The sequence below is a fragment of the Diceros bicornis genome, chromosome 40 (assembly GCF_020826845.1).
Source record: "Diceros bicornis minor isolate mBicDic1 chromosome 40, mDicBic1.mat.cur, whole genome shotgun sequence".
Classification (NCBI taxonomy): domain Eukaryota; kingdom Metazoa; phylum Chordata; class Mammalia; order Perissodactyla; family Rhinocerotidae; genus Diceros; species Diceros bicornis.
The window spans coordinates 18,673,649-18,696,023 of NC_080779.1; the positions used below are offsets into that span (position 1 = coordinate 18,673,649).

Genomic DNA, 22,375 nt, shown 5'->3' on the forward strand with positions numbered 1-22,375 from the left:
CCGCAGCGGAGCGCGCACACTTAACCGCTTGTGCCACCAGGGCGGCCCCTTTCCTTAAATTACTTGTTGTTGTTAGTGCCATGGAGTCCACTCCGACTCCTAGCGACCTTGTGTACAGTGGAGTAGAACCCTGCCCGGGTCTTTTTAAACCGTCCTCCCAGCTTCTGGTGCTGTATCAGACAACGCTCCGCTATTATTTACAGAGTTTTTGTGGCCAATTTTTTTGGAACCAGGTGGCCAGGTCCTCTTCCTAGTCTGTCTAGTCTGGAAGCTCCACTGAAGCCTGTCCACCATGGCTGACTCTGCCGATATTTGAAACACCGGTGGCATAGCTTTCAGCATCACAGCAACATGCAGTCGCCACAGTATGACAACCGACGGACAGGCGCTGTGGTTCCCTGACTGGGAAATGAACCCAGGCTGCAGCAGTGAGAGTGTGGAATCTTAACCACTAGACCACCAGGGTTGGCTTCAATTATTTTACTCTTGCTCAAATTCAGCATGGCAAACAGGTAGATCAGTCTAAAGTTCTAGAGTTTTTCTCACAAATATTTGAAATAAAGATGGTACCGGACATCACAAAAAACCACTGTTGTAGCTATTCAATATCCATATATATTTTATTATAGACATATGCGTACACATCCCCAAATCTCTTTCCTTGTCTATCGTTTTTAATAATTATGGTATCAAGTAAGAACTTAGCATTTATCACACACACACATATCTAATGAACTAGGAGAAAGAGATTTCAAAATTTAAGGAAATACATCTACTTTGACATGTGCATAGACTAGGACATTTCTCCTTACCATTTTGATAAAACCAAAATCCAAAGATATACATTAAATGTTAATGTTAGAAATTATCAGACAAAACATAAGGGTGTAGCTGCGCTATGAGAAATTTAATGCTGTCACAGAGTGCACACGACTATTTAAGAGCAGAAATCACCAGAGAAGCAGCAGCAGAGCGGGAGAAAAGCTCCATGTGAAAGAAGAGCAGGTACAGGTCATACAGCAACGAAACATCAGACTAAGAGAATAAAATAAACGTAGAAGCTTATCTTGAAAGGAAAATGAATTTTAAAACATCATAAAGTAAGAATTTTCATAGTAATATTTCTTTAACAATTCTTTTTTTGTGAGGAAGAGTAGCCCTGAGCTAACATCTGCCAATCCTCCTCTTTTTGCTGAGGAAGACTGGCCCTGGGCTAACATCTGTGTCCCGTCTTCCTCCACTTTATATGGGGACATCGCCACAGCATGGCCTGACAAGCGGTGCGTCAGTGTGCGCCCGGGATCCGAACCCGGGCCACCAGCAGCAGAGTGCACACACTTAACCGCGGCGCCACGGGGCTGGCCCCACTTCAACCATTCTTAATGCTAAATAATTAAAGAAAGAACAATTCTACAAAACCCGTTAAAAGGGAATGCACACCTTTCTGATAATCTTTACTTTTTGTACTTCTGGAAAGGTAAGTTTCAGTGTTTAACTCAGGCTCAAAGACGAGGGGAAAATAAACCTACATGACTTGTAGAAATTGTACCAGTTGACCAAGGTCACATATACTAGAACTAAATAAATGAAGGGATACACCATATTCACAGATTAAAGACGCAATATTGTAACAGATTTCAATTCCTCCCAGACTGATGTATAGACTCAATGCAATTCCAATCAAAATTTTATCAGGTTATTTTGTGTGGAAAATCACAAATGAATTCCAATATTTATATGAAAATGCAAAGAGCCAAGAACAGAAAAACACTTTTGAAGAAGAAATCCCAGTTTTGAGGATTTACTCTACCGGATATATCATGACTATTATAAAATTACAGTAATTAAGACAGCATGGTATTGGTGCAAGTATAGAGAAATAGATCAATTGAACATAATAGCCCAGAAACAGACACATGCATACGGATACTTCCTTTATAACAAAGGTGGTACTGCAGAACAGTGGAGAAAAGATAAACTTTTCAATAACAGTGGGGCATCAATTGAGGAAAAAACATACAGAAAAATAAGTCCCAGGTAGATTTTAAATACAAATGTGAATGGAAAAACTAAAAAACTTCTAGAAGATAAATAGGAGAATATCTTTATTTGGGAGGGGTAAGGAAATACTCATTAGAAGGACAAAAAAGTACAAACCATAAAAGAAAAATATTAATAATTCTGTCCATCAAGAGACACCATTGAGAGAGTTAAAAGGCCAGCCACAGAGTAGGAGAAGATAACTACAACACACAAAACTGACAAAGGTCTCGGGATCATGATAAACCAATATGGAACAGTCAAATTAATAGAAACAGAAAATAGAACAGTTGTTGCCAGGGACTGAGGGAAGAGGGAAATGAGGAGTTGGGTATAGAGTTTCAGCTTTGCAAGATAAAAAAATTCTGGAGATTGGTTGCACAACAATGTGAACATACTTAATATACTGAACTGTACATTTAAAAATGGTTAAGATGGTAAATTTTATGTGTATTTTACTACAAATAAAAATTAAAAAATAAATCAATAAACCAATATGAAAATGGGTTGCAAGAGATTTGGACATCACAAAAGGAGATTTCCAGTTGGCCATTAAAGACACAGAAAGGTGCTAAATATCATTATTCAGGGAAATGGAAATTAAAACCACAATGAGATACTACTACCAGATGGCTAAAATTAAGTTTAACAATAACAAATGTTGACAAGGATGGTGAGTAACTGGAATGTCATAAAACACTGATGGCATTATCTACCAAAGTTTAATATACACATACACCCTATGACCCAATTCCACTCATCGATCTATACACAACAAAATCAAAGACATGTACAAGAATATTCATAACACTATTATTCATAATAACCCCAAACTAGAAATGACAAACACACCCATCAATAGCAGAGTAGATCAATAACTGTATAACCACACAATGGAATTCAATAGCACTGAAACATGAAAAAACCACTGCTACATGCAACATGGATGAATCTCACAAACACAATGTTGAGCAAAAGAAGACAGGTACAAAGGGATTCACAGTGTATGATTCCACTTGAATTTCAAAACTGGCAAAACGAATCTAAGGTATTAGAAGACAAAACAGTGGTTATCTTTGGATAGAAGTAAGGTAATAGTGATTGGGAGGGGCACAGCAGGGCTGGAGACAGCTGGTCTGAGTTATATCTTGATCTACATGGTACCAAAGAGATTTTCATATTGTAGGTAGTTCATTGAGGTATGCTCTTAGGATTTGTACACTTTTCCATATGTGTATTTTTATTCAATAAAGACCATTAAAAGCCAGGGAAGTCTTACAAAAGGATCAAGTGGTCAGGAATGATAGATGCTGGAAAGAGTAAGATAGCTGGAAACTAAGAAAATTTCATGGCATTTGATGACTGACGGTGTTCATGACCTTTATGAGAAAGCAGTTTAGTAGAAGGGTAAAATCACCACACAGTGGGGAACAAGAGGTAGTGTACTGAAGACGTGAGTACAGACTCCTCCGAGAAATGCAGAGAGAGGAATGCAGAGAGAGGATGATAACTCTACTAAGTAGGACACAAATTGATGGTTAAACTATAAAAAAGCCCCTTTAAAGCCTAAGAATGTCCCTAGATAAGCCAACAGCAAGTCAGAATCGAAAATTTTCATGCATCTTCAAAATCAAAATAAGTCACTCTTACAGACCTTGCTCATGAGATCTTTCCATTGAGAAAAAATAAAAAAATATATATATATATATACACACACTTACCTTCCTCCTCCCAAAAACAGAAGTCCAAGGGCCATGTGATGGGCTAAGTGGAAACCATAGTTCATTTCACCACCTGTTTTCATGTGCAAGAAGCGACAAAGCTGCAAAACCTTTAGGTTCCCCGAGCCAGCCATGACCATGGCAAGAGACAGCAGCACCACACTCAGGCAGGTCTCTAGGTTGTAAGGACCTGTCTGGAAATGCGAAAAGAGGACATACTACAACTGTTGTGTTACATTTCTTTATTATCAAAACTAAACTGGCCATTAGACCACAAATGTTTATAACTTTACAAAATCTGTAAAAACAAATAATTTCCCTGATTATGAAATTAAGTTCAATGTAGAAAATTCAGAAAATAAAGTATCAAAAAGGAAATAAAATCACTTAGAATACTAACACCCGAAGAGAACTGCTATAAACATTTTGGCTTTCTTTGTCTCCAAACCTTTCCCCATATCTATTTAATTTTTTTTTCCAAATGAAACTGAGATAGTACTATACACATTTTTAACCTTTTTAATCTATTATAAGCAATTTTCATTCATAAAAAACTCTTGTAGAACATGATTTTGATAGCTCCATTGTGTAACAATGTATGTATACACCATAATCAAATTTATTTAACTACTTTTAGGTTTCTTGATGTTTCCAATTTTCTCATATTATAAATAAAGTTGCATAAATCTGTGTGGTTTTTACCAGGAAATAAAATCTTGCAGTCTTCCTGCCATCAGGGCAGCACTGCCTCAAAAGCAATTGCATTTTTACTAAGTCCTAATTTTTTAAAAAAACAATTATCAATACTCAGTACTGAAACAGATTGGCATATGGTATGACAATACACGAAGGTATGGCTTTTGTTATTTATTCTCTTGTCACAAGAATCAGATACCTGTGCATCCTTCAAAGGTAATCATATTCTCACCTAATTAGTATCCCAGAACAAAAATACAAAGATGAGCCAAAACTTCAAATCTCCCACTCTAAATTCAAACAAACTGCAGAGATATTTGACAACACACAAGTAATTAAATTATAAGTGAATTTTCTCCAAGTTTAATTTAATTCCCAAGAAGAATCATCATAAAAAGACTTACTACAGAAGCATTCGGTGCAGACAAATAAGTCATAAAATCTTTTGCAAATTTATGCTGGAAAAATAAAGAAAAAATTTAAAGTTAAAAGCAGTATATTAAGGATTTGTTAAAAAAAGAAAACAGTACAGAGTAAACTAAGGTACTTCTTACCAAACAGTTAAACGCTGATAAGTTTTCTGAGCCAGCAAATCGAAAACCCAGAGACAAACAGGCTCCTGCAATTATGTAGACATGTGCTTGCCTGAAAACAGATTAAACGAAATTTAATACTATCATTATTTTGCTTTAAAATTCATTATTACTATTATCTTAGGGTAAAAATATAAATATTCCTGTTCTCTAAACTAGTTCATATTCTTCTGGGAATGCTCAATTGTGCCTCTACCAATGAGCAGATTTCTATGCAGTTTTCTTCAGCAGAGGCACCATGTGGCCCTTACTGGTTAAGGGTGCCTCTTGACAGCATATTTCATAAGCAACAAAAGAAGATAATTTTTAAAAATCACTGCCAATTTTTCCTAAAAATGGAAAAGATAAAAGAGGCATATGTACAAATTAAATCTCTGATTCTGTTTTTTGAGGCCAAGAGCTCTACATTTCTGAGACCTAAACAAAAAACAAACAAAAAATCAACTTCGAGAACATCTGATAAATAATGGTTAGAAATACGGGGGATTCAGATTTACTCAAACAAGGACAGTATTGCTCCTACACAGTATATTTCTATTCATTTCTCTGGCAGCTGCTAGGGTAGCTCATTTGTATTACACATTTCATGACTTACGACAAAGTTTCCAAATTCAAATCCTCTGAGCAAGGCAATTCAATTTCACTGAGAGAGATACTATTTTCTCTTATAATCTGTCAAGACAGAAAGCAAGAATACTTGGACATTAATATTCAAGTTAAAAATATTTAATGATTTGAAAAATAACATACTGCTTATCAAATGGCCACATTTATATAAAATAAGCTTTATCAAACCATTTCATTCAAAGGCCTATATTTTAATCACATTGAACACAAACCAATTTCAAATCTAAGATGGGCCAAATAAGAACAATAACTGAAGAGGACTGAATGAATATAACCTGGAGGACTTAAGTATATTCTGAATCAATAACAGAGTGATAACATTTCACACCAGTGAACAGAAATGCAAAGATGATGGCTATAGAGTAGAGGTGGGGCAAGGGTGTGGGGAAGCAGTGAGGAAAGAAAAAAGCAATTGGAGAGAATTCTAATCAGAAACATATACCTCTTATGCATGGGCTGTTTCTAGCATTAAGCCTACCGGGCTGAGGTCAGTCACTAGATTAATTACCCAGGCTAAACTAAACTGTCAATACATTAATCTGTAACTATTGTTTAGAAACACATCCCTTTCCACTTAGTATAGATAGGGAGCAAGAATTTATCAAAAAACATACACAGAATATCTAGCTTTAACAACCAAGAATGGATTTGATCTTCTTTACTTAAAAAAAAAACAAATAAAAAAGAAAAAGCTATATATTTTCTAAACATATGAATGCAAGTACACAGAACAGAAGTAGAACTCTGAAAATTTATTCTTATGATTGTTTTTAGAAGACTGCTCAGTAGAATAACATTTCAGGATGCTTTCTATAATAAACCAATAAATATTCAGAAGTCACTTATGATACAATTTTCTTATGTACTGAGTATCATCAAATCAAGAAACCTGAAATACCTTTTTCTCTCTGATAATCTCAATGAGGGAGCCAATTATGTTGACTGTGTAATACAGGCTGATAACTACACTTCCATCTTTCTTCCTCTCCAGTCTTTATTTTTAATTTTGAATGTCATTTACTCAGAAATTGAGTGACACTCTGAAAAACTGATATAACTCCAAAGTGAGTAATTTATATATGCATGGATAACCTGATTATAACATTCATATAAATTAAAGTGTTTAGCTACAACATCTTACAGGAATGGAATATTCCTATTTTGACAGTAGACATTTATAAGCTCCTTTTTGTCTTCATAAGAGTACATAGGCACCGGCCCCATGGTGTAGTGGTTGAGTCCACAGGCTCTGCTTTGGCAGCCCAGGGTTTGCAGGTTCGGATCCCGGGCACGGACCTATACACTGCTCATAAAGCCATGCTGTGGCAGCGTCCCACATACAAAATAGAGGAAGATTGGCACAGACGTTAGCTCAGGGACAATCTTCCTCAAGCAAAAAGAGGAAAGATGGCAACAGATCTTAGCTCAGAGCCAATCTTCCTCACCAAAAAAATAAATAAATAATATAAGGAGTAATCAAAGGGAGAAATGTAATCCTTTAAGAGTAAGTTTAGGCACACAGGAAATGAACAAGAAAAGACTAAACTCCTATCTTATACCGGGTCCAATGCAAAACTCAAGGTCTGAAGTCCTAACAGCTAGTTTCAGTTTTACCCCATCTCTTACTAGCTGGGTGATTTTGGATCAGTCTGTCCTCTTTCAGTGTAACAGTGATGTACTGAATTCTAGTTACTATGTGCTAGTCACTAGGAATGAAAGACAAAAAACACATACTAGCTGACCCTAAGGAATTCATAGTCTAACGGATGCAGAGACATACAGATAATCAAAAATAGGACATCATTCCCACCCAGACACTGGGGGAAATATCTGAACAACTTACAGCACAACACTATGTAAGAGAATAACATAAGGCGATATACAGTAAAGCTTTTAATGAAGGAAAAAGTGCTATGAAGATGTTAGTTGTTGTTATTTTATACACGCCTTAAGTCCAAACAAACAAACAAGCAGTTTACAAAGTGACCTTTTTAATCCCCCTTTTGATGCTAGGTTGCTCCCTACAAGAGGCCCTGCTACAGAATCAATAAAATGAGTAGGTGAGAACTAGGAGAAAAGCAGAGAGTGATAGGAAATATCAATGAATAGAGCTGAGAACTTGTTATATGTTGTATCTGGGGATCCCTGAAGTAATAAAGACCAAATTTAAAGTTATTAAGTCTGAAGTAAAAGAAATGTCAGAAAGACAACTTTATACAAAGTCCAACGACCACATTTCCACAGAAGTTAAAAAGAAAACTCTCTGACACGAATTTTCACTTTCCGTTTTGGAATACAGTTACTTGTGTACGTGTTTAATCTAACTTTGTAAACTAAACTTAGTACATGCAGTAAACTAAAGTTTCTTGAGGGCAGTCTACATGTCAGATGCATGTTAAATGTAGCATAAAGTTTACCACAGTGTCTTACATTTGCAGAGGAACAACAAATAATTGCTGAGTAAAAGAATGGAAGAAAAAGTATAATCTTATCCTACAATATACACTTTAAAGGGCACGTTCAAAAAGAACTGACATCTTTGACATCCAAATGTGCTCAGAGTTAAAATTTGGTGACAAATGCCTGAGTCAATTAAAACAACTCTTCCTCATCTGTTTCACATCAGTGATTAACAAAATTAAACAAATAAAAACAAATCTAGGAGTTTTACTTCAGATAATGGATGAATAAACTCCTATCATACTGATCCTCTTGTAGATAAGTATAAACTCTGGGCAAAATATAAACACCAAATACCAAAGCAGGGGTCGGCAAACTTTTTCTTAAAGGGCCAAGGAGTGAACATTTTCGGGTTGCAGGCCATACAGTCTCTGAAGCAACTACTGATCTCTGCTGTTGTAACACAAAAGCAGCTATAGACAATAAGTAAATGAATGGGCATGGCGTGTTCCAATAAAACTTTATTTATAAAAACAAGTGGGCTATAGCTCCCCAACTCCTGACCTAAAGGCACTAGACATCCATCAAAAGCAGGCAGTTTCTAGAGGGGAGATGATACTTGGAAGATAAGGTACACCACTGGGTAAGTTTCCTTTTTCATGGTTTCTGGCCTGAGGGCAGGTTCTAGTCTGTGCCATCAAGGGTAGTTAAAACTCCAATTAAAAACCCAGTCTTGGGGCCGGCCCGGTGGCATAGTAGTTAAGTTTGCACGCTCCGCTTTGGCAGCCAGGGGTTCGCGGGTTCGGATCCTGGGCACAGACCAACACGCCGCTTATCAAGCCATGCTGTGGCAGTGTCCCATACAAAGCAGAGAAAGAGGGGCATAGATGCTAGCCCAGGGCCAATCTTCCTCAGCAAAAAGAGGAGGATTGGCAACAGATGTTAGCTCAGGGCTAATCTTCCTCACCAAAAAAAAAGGTTGTTCTGCCTTGAACAACCAGAATACAGAGCTTAGGAAACCACAGCCACTAGAAGGTGAGGAATGAATACTGTAAAGAAGAGAGCCTCAGAGGGAGGGTCCAAATTCTGCATATAAATTCTGTGCAAATGTTTGCCTAACTCATGAACCATGTGTGAGCAGGGCAGACTCTGACAGCCCATAGGATAAAAGAACTGAGATTAGTGATAGCACCCAAGAGACAAGATTTGACATTTGATTCCAAGTAAATTAATTGCCTGCTTAAAAAAAAGTATTTGTGTATGTGCGTATACATAAATACACACACATACGTATGTATATATGTATCAACACTCTGTAGAGGAATACAACAGAACCCAGAATCTTCAAAAGACAACATTCACAATGTCCTGGATATAATTCAAAATTATTTAACATAAGAACAAACACAAAAATGCAACATATTCTTAAGAGAAAAAACAATGGAAAACAATCCTGAAATAATCACATTGTTGGCATTAAAAGAGAAGGATTTTATAGCAGCTCTTATAACTAGAAGAATGTGAAGGAAAATACGCTCATAATGAATGAAAAGACTGAAAACCTCATCAAGAAAAAGTGAAAATTACAAAAAAGGAAAAATGCAAATTTTACAACTAAAAAATAAAATAAACGAAATTTTAAAATTCACTTCATGGACTTAACAGGAAACGAAATTTTAAAATTCACTTCATGGACTTAACAGGAAAATGGAAATGCCTGAAGAAAGAGTCAGTGAACATAAAGACAGATCAACAGAAATTATGCAATCTGTAGGAAAGAGAGAAAAAAGAATAAAAGGCAATAAATAAAGAGGGCCGGCCGGGTGGCACAGCCGTTAAGTTTGCGTGCTCCACTTCAGCAGCCCAGGATTCGCAGGTTCAGATCCCGGGCGCAGACCTGCACACCACTGATCAAGCCACACTGAGGTGGCAACCCACATACAAAAAAATAGAGGAAGGTGGGCACAAATGTTAGCTCAGGGCCAATCTTCCTCAGCAAAAAGACGAGGACTGGCAACAGAGGTCAGCTCAAGACCAATCTTCCTCACCAAAGAAAAAAAAAGAAAAGCCATAAAGAGAGCCTCAGGGAGCTACGGAATGATTTCCAAAGGTTTTAACACACAGATAATTGGAGGCCAAGAATGCAAGAATAGAGAGTATGAAGCCGAAAAAAATGTTTAAAGATATAATGGCTGAAATTCCCCTAAAATTAATGAAAGACATAAACTTACAGATTTAAAAATCTCCATGAGAATTATACAAAGAAAACCCCAACTGAACACATCAGTCAACTGCTGAAAACTACGTACAAAAAGAAAAATCTGAAAATCAGCTAAAGAACTAAATGACACATTACATACAGGTCAAGTCCAATGACTTCTCATCAGAAAGAACAGAAAACAGAAGACACTATAACATTTGTAATGTGCTCAAAACAAACAACGAACAAACAACAACAACAACAATTTCCTTGTGCAGAAAAGAATCCATCTAGCAGGCCAAAGAGTGTTATCCACAAAAAGACCTGCTTGCAAGGTTGGCCTTAGGTTGGCACCTGGAAACTTGAATGGCAAAGAGTTTCCTACACTCGTATAAAACTTTCCCTAAATGACACGGGTGGTTTACTGTGCCTTAACTATTTGTACAAACAATGTGATTTACACTAATACATACTTTCTTCTATGAGTCTGCAATTTTGGTACATGCTAGACAGAGGGTGCCTACATGAGCAGACCCAAATAAAAATCTTGGGCATGGAGTCTCTAATGAGCTTCCCTGGTAGTAACACTTCACATGTGTTGTCACAATTTAATACTGGAGGAATTGTGTCCCATGTGACTCCACTGAGAGAAGACTCTTGGGAGCTTGTGCCTGGTTTCCTCGAGACTTTGCTCCATCCACCTTTACACTTCGCTAATTTTCATTTGTCTTCTTTCACTGTAATATATCATAGGAGTATGATTACATGATCAATCTTATGAGTCCTTCTAGTGAATCAACAGACCTGGGAGTGCTTTTGGGAGGACTCCAAAACACTTACTAACCCAGATTTCTATATCTAGCAAAAATATCATTTAAAACAAACGCAAATTAAGACAATCTCAGCTAAAACAAAAAACAGAATTCACTGCCAGTAAATCTGCCTTACAAGAAATGCTGAAGGAATTTCTTTAGCCTGAAAGTAAACGACATCAGAGGTAAACATGAATCTTTAGGAATAAATGGAGATAATCAGAAATAATAAAAATCTAGCAAAATATAAATGTTAAGTGGAACTAAAAATTTCAATTAAAAGGCAAAAATTGTCAAAATGGATAAAACACAAGATCCAACTGTATGCTTTTGCTCTCTATATGCTTTTGCTGTCTATAAAAAACACGTTTTGAACAAAGAGACACAAATAGGTTGCAAAACAAATGGGTGGAAATAGATGTATCATGCAAACAGAAACAAACAAAAAAGGCTAGTGACTACCATTTCATTAAATAGAGTATCCTTCAAGAGAAAGAATATTATCAGAGAAAAAGAGGGACAGCTCATAATGATAAAATGGTCAATTCAACAGGAACATGTAGCAATCAAAAATGTGTTTAAACTTAGTAAGAGTTTCATCATACATGAAACAAAAACTAAAGGAAAAAATAGACAATTCTACAATCATACGAAAAGACTTTAACATGCCTCTCTTAGCAACATCATAAAGACTGGATTTTTTAAAAAATTAGTAAAAAATGCAGATGATCTAAACAGCACTATTAACCACCTTAAAAGAATTCAAATTTATAAAATACTGCATCTAACCAACGTAGAATATACGTTCTTTTTAAGTGCATACAGAACATTTACCAAGATAGATCATATGCTAGGTCATAAAACAAGTTTCAATAAGACCACAATGAAATTAAATTAGACGAGAATAACAATAATGAGGTCAGAATAAACCCAAAAAGTTGGATATTAAAAATCATATTTCTAGGGGCTGGCCCAGTGGCATAGCGGTTAAGTGCACACGCTCCGTTTTGGAGGCCCAGGGTTCGCAGGTTCGGATCCCAGGCGCACACCGGCGCACCACTTGTAAAGCCATGCTGTGGCAGCGTCCCATATAAAGTAGAGGAAGATGGGCACAGATGTTAGCCCAGGGCCAATGTCCCCCAGCAAAAAAAGAGCAAGATTGGCATTGGGATGTTAGCTCAGGGGCTAATCTTCCTCACACACACACACACACAAAATCACATTTCTAAAAAAATCTATGAGTCAAGAACAAATTATAAGGGATACCAGAAAATATTTCAAACTAAATGATAAAAATACAACATATTAAAATTTGTAGATGCAGCTAAAGCAATGCTTATAGAGAAATTCATAGCTTTAAATGCTTGTGTTACTAAAGGAAAGTCTAAGAAGCAATGACCTGAACTTCTACAATAAGAATCCAGAAAAAGGGGGCTGGCCTGGTGGCATAATGGTTAAGTTCACACACTCCGCTTCGGCAGCCCAGGGTTCACAGATTCAGATCCCAGGCGCAGACCTACAAACCGCTTATCAAGCTATGCTGTGGCAGGTGTCCCACATATAAAGCAGAGGAAGACGGGCACGGATGTTAGCCCAGGGCCAATCTCTCTGAGCAAAAAGAGGAGGATTGGCAAGAGATGTTAGCTCAGGGCTAACCTTCCTCACCAAAAAAAAAAAGAATCCAGAAAAAGAAGCAAAGTAAACTCAAAGCAAATAGAAGGAAGGAAATATTAAAGGTAAGCTCAGAAATCAATTAAATGAAAACAGTTAAGCAATAGAGAAAATTAACAAAGGCAAACATCACTTCTTTAAAAACATGAACAAAAATGAATGAACTCTTAGCCAGACCAACAAAGAAAAAAAATTTACCAACATGAAGAATGAAAGAGAGGTTACCACTATAGATCCCAAAGACATTAAAAAGATAATAACGAAATATTATGAACAACTTCATGGCAACAAATTCAACTTAGCTGAAATGAACAAATTTCTCGCAAAACAACTTAACCAAACTTACACAAAATTGAACAGAAAATATGAACAGCCCTTATCTATTAAAGAAATCAACTATGTAACCAAAATTACAGATTTGCAAAACAAATTACAAAACTAATCCTACAAAGAGAAAACACCTGACCTAGATAGTTTCACTGGTGAATCTATCAAACTTAAGAAATAAAATCAATATTAAAACTCTTTCAGAAAACAGAGAAGAGTCCCAACTCATTTTATGAGGCCAGCATAATCCTACTATCAAAATCTTACAAAGATATCACAAAAAAAAGAAGAAAAGTTAGAGATTAGTATCACACATTATGATATTCAAAAAAACTAAATGAATTATTACCAAACTAGATACGAAAATATATAAAAAGAATAATAAATCAGGATCAAGTTGGATTTATCCTAGGAATACAAGGTTGTATTCCTTGGTTCAAAATCCAATCAATGCAATTTACCATAATAAAAGAATCAAGAAATACCATATACCCAATCAGAAAATACAGAAAAATCTTAAATGTAGACAAAGCATTCAATAAATTCATTATCCAATCATGATAAAAACTCAGAAAACTAACAATAGAAGGAAACTTCCTCAATGCCTGATAAAAGGCATCTAAAAAACCCATAGCTAAAATCATACTTAATGGTGAAATACTGAACACTTTTCATCTAACACCAGGATCAAGGCACGGATGCCCACTCTCACAGTTTTGTTCAATTGTATTGAAGATCCTAGCCATTTCACTAAGTAAAAGAAATAAAAGGCATAAATATGGGAAAATAAGAATTAGAATAATGTCTATTTGAAGAAGACATGTGTATTTACGTGGAAAATCCCACAGAATCTACAAAACAACTATAAGAACTAACATGCACTTAAATGTCACAGGCTAAAAGATTAACATACAAATATCAATTGCGTATTTTATATCAACTGTATAGCAGCAAGCAACTAGAAAACGAAACTCTACGTAAAGATTCCACTTATTGTAGAATGAAAGAACATAAAATACTTAGGAATAAACTTATTAAGAGCTGTGCAAGACCCTTACCTTTCTGAGAGAAATGAAAGACAGCCTAAATAAATAGAGAGAGTCTATATTCTTGGATTGGAAGACTCAATATTTAGGTATCTATTCTCTATACATTTATCTATAGATTTAACCCAACTTCCATTATAATCCACCAGACTTTATATCAATATTGATGAGTTGATTCTAAATTTTATATGGAAATACAAAGGACCTCGAGTATTCAAAGAAATCATGGAAAAAAACAAAACTGGCAAACGAGCACTACTTGACTTCAAGACTTGCTATAAAGCTACAGTAATCAAGAGAGTATGATACTGGCATAAGGATCAACAGATTAAAGGAACAGAATAGAGAGCCTAGAAATAAACCTACTCTTACACAGTCATCTGATTTTTGACAAAAGAGCCACAGGAATTCAATAAGGAAAAGGAGGTGTTTTCAACAAACAGTGTAGGTACAACTAAATATCCATATTATTAAAAAGTGAAAACCTCAACCCCGACCTCATATCATAAACAAAACTACTTTGAGATGGAGTACATAACTATATACAAAAGCTAAAATATTGCAGCTTGTAGAGAAAAGCATAAGAGAATATCTTTAGGACTTGGGGTTAGACAAATGTTTTTTTCATAGAACACAAAAAATAATAACCATAAAATTAAAAACTGATAAATTAGACATTCTCAAACATTTAAAATCCTCCGCTCATTAAAAATATTACTAAGAAAATGAACAGGCAAACCACAGACTGCAAAACATCTGACAAAGGATAGGTTTCCAGAATACATAAAAAATTCTAGTTAACTCATAATAAAAACACAAACAATACAAATTTTTTTAAATGGGCAAAAGATATGAACAGACACTTCACAAAAAAAGATACATGAAGGAGTAGTAAGCAAATGAAAAGGTTCTCTCATCATTAGCCAGTCAAGAGACGCAAATTGAAACTATAATACGATATCATGAGATATTTACCAGCAGAGCTCAAGTTAAAAAGACTAACACCACCAGATAGTGGTAAGATGTACAGCAGCTACCAGCACTTTCATACATTGTCGGTCAAAGTGCAAAATGGCACAAACTCTTTGGAAAAAAGTTTGCCAATTCTTATGCAACTAAACACATCATCTACTCCATGCCTCAATAATTCCAATCCTAAATAGTTACTCGAGAGAAATTAAAACATAAGATTCACAAAAATATCTGCATAAGAATATTTACGGTAGCTTGATTCATAATAGTTAAAACCTGGAACCAGCCCAGGTGTCCAACAAAAGAGAATGGGAAAACAAACTGTGGCATATTCACACAACGGAATATCTCTTAATAATAAAAACGATGAACTATTGACATACTCAGTATCTCAAAATCATGCTGAGTAAAAGAAGTCTTACACAAAAGGGTATATACTGTATGTGATTCCACTAATATAAAGTTCTACATCAGGCAAACTAACTTATTTTGGGAAAACATCAGAACTTTGGTTGCCTTGGGGGTGGGGGGTGAGGGCACAGACTGAGGGGGAAGAGGAAGGAGGTAACTTCTGGCCATTTTGATAGAAGTTTGTTTCCACGAGCATATGCATTAGTCAAATCTTATTAAACAGTATACTTAAGATTTGTGCATTTCACTGTATATAAATTTTATCCTAAAAGGAAAAAAAGGTACATAAATACTGAATTCTAGTTAACGATACACATGTTGAAATATTTAGGGAGAAGTATACCACTATCTGCTACTAACTTTGAAATTCATCAAAAAGTTATGGACTGGATAGAGGATAAACGGATAGACATGTGATTAAACAAGTTTATACAGTAAAATATTAACTGTAGAATCTAACTGGTGATATAGGTGTTTGGATAAAGTTCTTTCAACCTTTATTTTGAAATTTATCTTATTAAAATCTTGGGGGAAAACACTCTAGCATTCTAAAGGATAAATAGATTTATTTTATAAATAAAAAGGAACTGAGACCACCAGACATGGTCAGTTAATTAAAGGGCAGTATTTAGTTAGAATATTTGATTTGGAGTTTTTACGACGGAATCTGCTTATTTTTAACTATTTGGCTTATTGGATAAATATGCTATAAAGTAATTAAAACACGTTATTATACAGGAGATCTAAAATTGTCACAAAGTAAAATAGCCCCTTAGATAAGAGTGTACTTAAGTAGGATAAAAATGTCAAAAATACTTGTTTAGGGTACTTTGGTATATTTAATTTTTTAAAACTACAATTTCTCAGGATCTGGGGCTGAAAGGGAAGGCTGTGGTCTGTGGTTAGCATACAATCTTAAAATGAAAATTTCTATGTTTTCAAGAGATATCATAATCATCAATATTGCCTTCATAAGGTAAAGTATTTCATAGGGTTTTGGAAAATCCCACAAGAAATGATAATTTTATGCTATTAAAGATATAACAATACTTATTTATGTACTTACTTGAGGAACATTGCTATCAACCCACTTGGAATTTGGTAAAATATCATCCCACAAAATCAGGCATCGAGCAAGTGTCTTAAAAAATGTAATACAGATAAAATTAATTAGGGCAGGCAAAGTTCATAGATTTTATAACAATAATATTAAATAGAATAATTTAAAAATCAGTTCCCAACTCATGGCAGTTTTGAAAAATAAAGTAAGTATACAGTATCAATCTAAGCTATCACTGAAATAAACTGAAGATTTAGATTTTAACACACACAAAAAACAAAATTGAGTTGATCATCATCAAAGGTTAGAGGAGTTGGAGAGGACTTTTAAAAACTTGCTCCATAAAAGAAAAACCACAAAGAAAAGAATCATAGCTCTATCTACATAATTTAAAAGCTTTCATGTGCTAAAAACATTCAAGTTTAAACATTAAAGAAGAGAGGGAAAAATCTAGGCAACTATGCCAAACAGTTACTGTCATTAATTATACTCTTAATAGTAATATTGCATCATTAATAATAATGAAAGAATGTAAAATAAGGCAGTAATGAAGCCCCAGTCACTTGTCACTTGATAGGAAGTTTTCAGTAATAACGTGAGAAGCTGAAATGTCAACTCCAAGTATTAGCTATCAATGTGGTTGCCTTTCCTGGCATCCCTACAGTTATATTCGGGAAATTTCAAAAGAACACCACCAATTACATATACACGATGGATTAATAGTAAAAGGTCCCCTTGTAGAAATAATCATATTTGCAAGAGAAACTTGAGAATGACAAACAGACTCCTTATGTTAAAAGAAATGAAAAAGTGCAAAGCACCATACCCTAAGCAAGAGAAATTCTGGTTTCACAAAGTCCAGCAAATACATGGTGTCAGGAGCTCGGAGCCAATCTGCAATGGATCTGTTGGTGGAGGATATCAGTAAGCATTATTGCTCCAATGGAGGGCAAAATAATCAAGAATTCCAAGACAGATTTCAAAACATTTCTCCCCCCTCAATCCACTGCCCTATTTTTTTTCCATACTACTTGACACTTTGTAACATAACATTTATTATTTATGTATATACATCTTACTATAACATAAGCTTCATGATAGCAGATATTTTAGTTTTATTTTGTCCACTGAAATATATCCAGTGCCAAGAAAGCACTGACATACATATTCATCCAAACAGTAAATGAATAAATATTTTTTAACAACTTTGTTAATTTTGCATACACTCACTTTTTGTAAGAGGAGGAATTTACAAAATTGAAAAGTTGCTTATATTTTAGAATATTTCTTAAATTAAAAGACTTAAAACATGGTTTAATGTCTCCTACCCAAATTACTCTCCTATACAAAATGTAAAAGAATAAATGACAAAGGTCTATTTCAAGTGTCAGCAGTAATTCTTGGGGGTTGGAAAGGTAGATGCTGTGGTCATTAGGAAGGCTCTCAAACTACGCAGAAACCATTTTCATAACTAATAACCAAGAACAGAATAATGCTAAGTATTTCTGGCTTAAGCAGTCCTCATGACACGCACAATTAATGAAAAGGAATTTGGGCATTTTTTGATTGTCAGTGACATCAACCATAAAACAGAAATGAACAAAAATTGGCAATTATATTGTCAAATATCATTAAAATAGCAAAATATATTATTTCTAGATAAAAATCTATATAACGTGGTATTTGAGAGAATTAAAATCAGGTTGATCTAGCACAGGGGAAATAAACACATTAAGATAATTTAGTTTTATAACTGGGGTCAGAAAGGAAGTCACATTGTTATGGGAGGGGTGGGGTCGGGGGATGCAATACCTGTTATTGGTTTTTAAGTAGATCATAGCCAAAGCCAGAGTGGCACCTGGACAAGTTACATCCACATTTATGGTATCTCCTTCCTATAGAAACAAAAGTTTCTTCATGTCAAAGAGTTCTGAATTATTATAAAATTCTTCTGAATACTAGGCTATGCTTGAAATTAACATATTTACAAATGTTCATATGAAAACTACTATTTTCAAAGTAACTTCTTAGCTTCCAGAATTTTGATCTGTTGCTTTGATTTGGACTTACTTTGATTTGATAACTTGGAGACTTATGTTTCTCCCTGTGCAATCCAGCTTGAAAGCGCCTATGACCTCCAACCATGTACTGATACAGCTGCTCAGGCACATTGAGATCAGACATACCTATCAAATTACTGCCGTGCTGGGAAACAGAATAACAGACATGTAAAAGGAAATCCTTCAGAATAAGATCCATAACACACACCCATGACAAATAAAAAAAATGAACTAACTTCGAAGCAGGGTATTTTGTTTTTTTCCCCAATTAAAACAACTATTACTCATGAGTTAATACTCAAGCTATTAATAATTCACATTAAAAATTACAACACTTTTATGTTAGAGTTAATACTTTCATTTCGCAAAATAAATAAAGGCTTCCATATACAGTTAATTGCACTAACAGCAAAAGAAAATATTACATACATAAATGAAACCTGAACTATGAACATCTGAATCCTTTCATTACTGTGTCTATGAGTTCAGTATTCCAGCAACAATAACTATAATAATAAAAATAACTTACTGAACATTTAGTCTGCTCCAGGCACTATGCTGTGTGTTTAACATGGATTAACTTACTTAATACGACAATTCTATCAAACAGCTACTATTTCATAAGTCAGGAGAGGGAGACATAAAGAGGTTAGGCTCAAGGTTACATAGCTAGTAGGTGGCAGGGTTGGATATACAAGAAAGCAGTTTCGCTCCACAACCCATGGCGCTGCTTAACCACTAGGCAATAGTGTAGTTAACTGTCACGACTCACTGGTCAGGACCAGAATTCAAGTTCCAATTTCCAGTATGACGCTTTTGCATTGTAACATCTGCCTCTTCAGCTCACGTATCAATGTGAAGAGTCAAAAACCTAACAGTCAACTTTCTTCATATAATTTGGTTTCAGTATAACTCTATATTGGTGCTTCTTCCAGGAACCTACATTCCAGCTGACATAGTCACTTAATGAAATGTTTTTGATAATTCAAGACTATATCTCATGGATGGCGTTAAAGATGGGTCAAAGTGATACAAAGCAAATGCTACTGTGGCAACATTCCGGGACACCTAGTGAACACCAGGGTGCCAAAAGAAGGTTATGGTTTATCTCTAGCAACGACTACAGACTCTTAAAGCTCCCCATCATGCACACATTTTCACTATTTTGTTTTCTGTCTAAGTGGGATGTCACTTCGCCATCTTAGGTCTTAAACTCTTTTTGAGAAATTTCATTCCCTTAGTTCATTCATGAACACTTACATCTAAGCCAGGGGGAAAGAAAGCTTAAAGCCCCATTCTTCACTACAATTTCTCTCCATTTTCCAAATCTAGCACTTTGAAAAATATCCAGAAAGAAAAAAGAGCTGAGAATCAGGTTAAGTCAAGTCACAGCAGGGCAGAGTGGTATTCAGAGTACAGTGTCAAGGTTATTTGTCTCCACACGAAGGTGAAGTAACTGAGGCATCTGAAGGCACAGACTGTACTTACCCCCAAGCAGACCATGCCCAGAGCCAAGCCAGCAGCTAAAGAGTAGGACTCTCTGTCAGTGCAGTATTCCATTTCGGGACCAGGGGGCCGTCCTATAAAATAGAAAACAACACAGTTCAAGCCGGCCTTCTTAAAATCCTAATTCATAAAAGTTTAAGAGTTAACTTTCTAGTAAGTTGTGTAAGAACTATGGATTTAATATAACTCCAATAGAAAGATACGACATTATCACAAATGGTGTCCCAACTGTCAGTTTACTACAAAATAAAGCCAAAAAATGGTTCTTTTATTTGCCAATTTGAAAGCAATGACTTCAAAGTACTGTAAAACCTTGGGTTGTATTTTAAAAAATTACCAAGAAATAGGAAAAAAAAATTTAAAGGGAGGGGTGCTAAAAAAAGTTTTACTTTTCAATCTCTTGTATTTTTTTTTACTCTGTTATTTTCAAATCTATTCATTAGATGTCATGAAAACATTTTCAAATACTGACAATGGACAGGAAGAACATTTGCTTTAAGTTTTTAAGCATGTGAAATGTTTTATTTCCAGACACTTATTTTGAATCTATATCAACTGAGCACACTATGGTAGAATTTCTGTGTACTGATCCTAAAGTTTGGCTAGATGTATAAATCATACTTTTAAAAAGCACCCCATAATTCTAACTCTACCCTTTAGGGCAGCAAAATGTATTATATATAAAGATCCCTCCATCCAAAAAACAGTTCACACTTCTGGGATTTTATCCCCAGGAAAAAAATACAATTTTTAAAAAAACAAAATCTTACACAAAAGTAATCAGTGTAATGCTTAATGCATAATAGCAAACCATTAGAAATAACCTAAAAAAATCCTGAAAATAAGAAAACGATTAGGTAATTTATAGAACACCAACTGAATGATATATTACATAATAGAAAATTAATTTTAAAAAACATTTCTGATGATATATGAAAAGGGCAGTATAAAAACAGTATGCACATTCTGACTATAATTATATAAAAGAACATATGCTTAAGAATCCAGATTAAATTCCCCATACAATATGAAAGAGGTGTGCTACGGCTGTGAGATATATGAAGATATCACTAGATTATCAGTATGATTTAGGTGAAGAATGTTGAATTACGTTGTAGATGAACAAGCTTTAAAAGCCAGTCTTGAGTACCTTCTGAATTAAGTGTTTCACAGACCAACAACTTATGCTATTATATATTTTGGTAACAGGAAAATTTAAGTTTTGAGAATAATTTATTTCATCACCGCAGTAGACTAAATCGTTGGTCCCAATTCTTCACTGCCCTACAGAGCCAGTATATACACATCCACACTCTTCACAGAGCCTCACACTGGACCTAAACATGTGACTAGCTTTGGCCTGGGATCTTAGGTGGCATGATGGAAGCAAAGGCCTGAAATGTGCTTCCATTACTTGGTTCTCCCTCTTGCCCTTCTGTGATCACCTTACAAGAAGCACACCCTCCAGCCTGGGTCCAGAATAAGGCAGCCGGAGCAGAGTCAGAGTAGCAGACCCACAGATCTACAGCCTGAAGCAGAGAGGCCCAGGCCAATTTTGTGGCTGTTTGTTATGTAGCGTTATCATGGCAACAGCTAACTGATACAATCATTCTAGAGAATAATATATCTTCAACAATACATCCTGAAATATATGTAGAAAAGATCCTGAATAGAACAAGACATGTAAGTATGTACCTAAATTACTGAGCATACTAATAATGCCAATAGCATTTCCATTTGTCAGAAGAAGATAACAGACAAGACAGACTTCCAAAAAGTTTAGACTCAATTTAAAAACACAGAAAATGCATTTCATCACTAACATACCCACCAGTATGTAAAGGAAGAAAACAGGAGTCAATCACTTTCATTCTCTTGGAAGTGCTGTTGTCCAACAGAATAAACACTCTGGTTTTAAGGACCAAGACAATCAACTTTAAATTTTAAGTGCAGATCATTGTTAGACCTTGCCTGCTAAAGACACAGCAGGATAAACAGCATGCTCATTTGTGATTAAGACCATAGGCCACCTCACTAAATGGGATCACTGAAGCTCAATAATGGGCTAGCAAAATAAATATGCAGACTAATAACATGCACAGTAATACACGCTTTGGAAAACTATTTGCAGCTTTTTATTATTTTTTTTTGTTTTAGTACCAGATCATTCTGTCCTCACAAAAACTACTATTTTTTCCTTAATTTTTATAATTTTACTACCATTTTTACTTTG

At 35.2% G+C, this 22,375-nt stretch overlaps 1 protein-coding gene across 8 annotated transcripts in view; it reads right to left on the reverse strand.

Moving 5' to 3' along the window:
* Positions 1 to 22,375, reverse strand: part of ANAPC1 (anaphase promoting complex subunit 1) — a 101,086-nt gene that overhangs the window by 21,555 nt on the left and 57,156 nt on the right. For all 8 annotated transcript variants that reach the window (XM_058534604.1, XM_058534599.1, XM_058534602.1 and 5 more), the window contains 9 exons: positions 20,125 to 20,216; positions 18,647 to 18,781; positions 18,389 to 18,471; positions 17,403 to 17,481; positions 16,583 to 16,657; positions 5,646 to 5,722; positions 5,012 to 5,102; positions 4,862 to 4,915; positions 3,762 to 3,955 (listed from right to left, as the gene is read on the reverse strand). In XM_058534604.1, the coding sequence (XP_058390587.1) occupies positions 3,762 to 3,955; positions 4,862 to 4,915; positions 5,012 to 5,102; positions 5,646 to 5,722; positions 16,583 to 16,657; positions 17,403 to 17,481; positions 18,389 to 18,471; positions 18,647 to 18,781; positions 20,125 to 20,216 (880 nt within the window). The remainder of the gene's footprint in view (positions 1 to 3,761; positions 3,956 to 4,861; positions 4,916 to 5,011; positions 5,103 to 5,645; positions 5,723 to 16,582; positions 16,658 to 17,402; positions 17,482 to 18,388; positions 18,472 to 18,646; positions 18,782 to 20,124; positions 20,217 to 22,375) is intronic.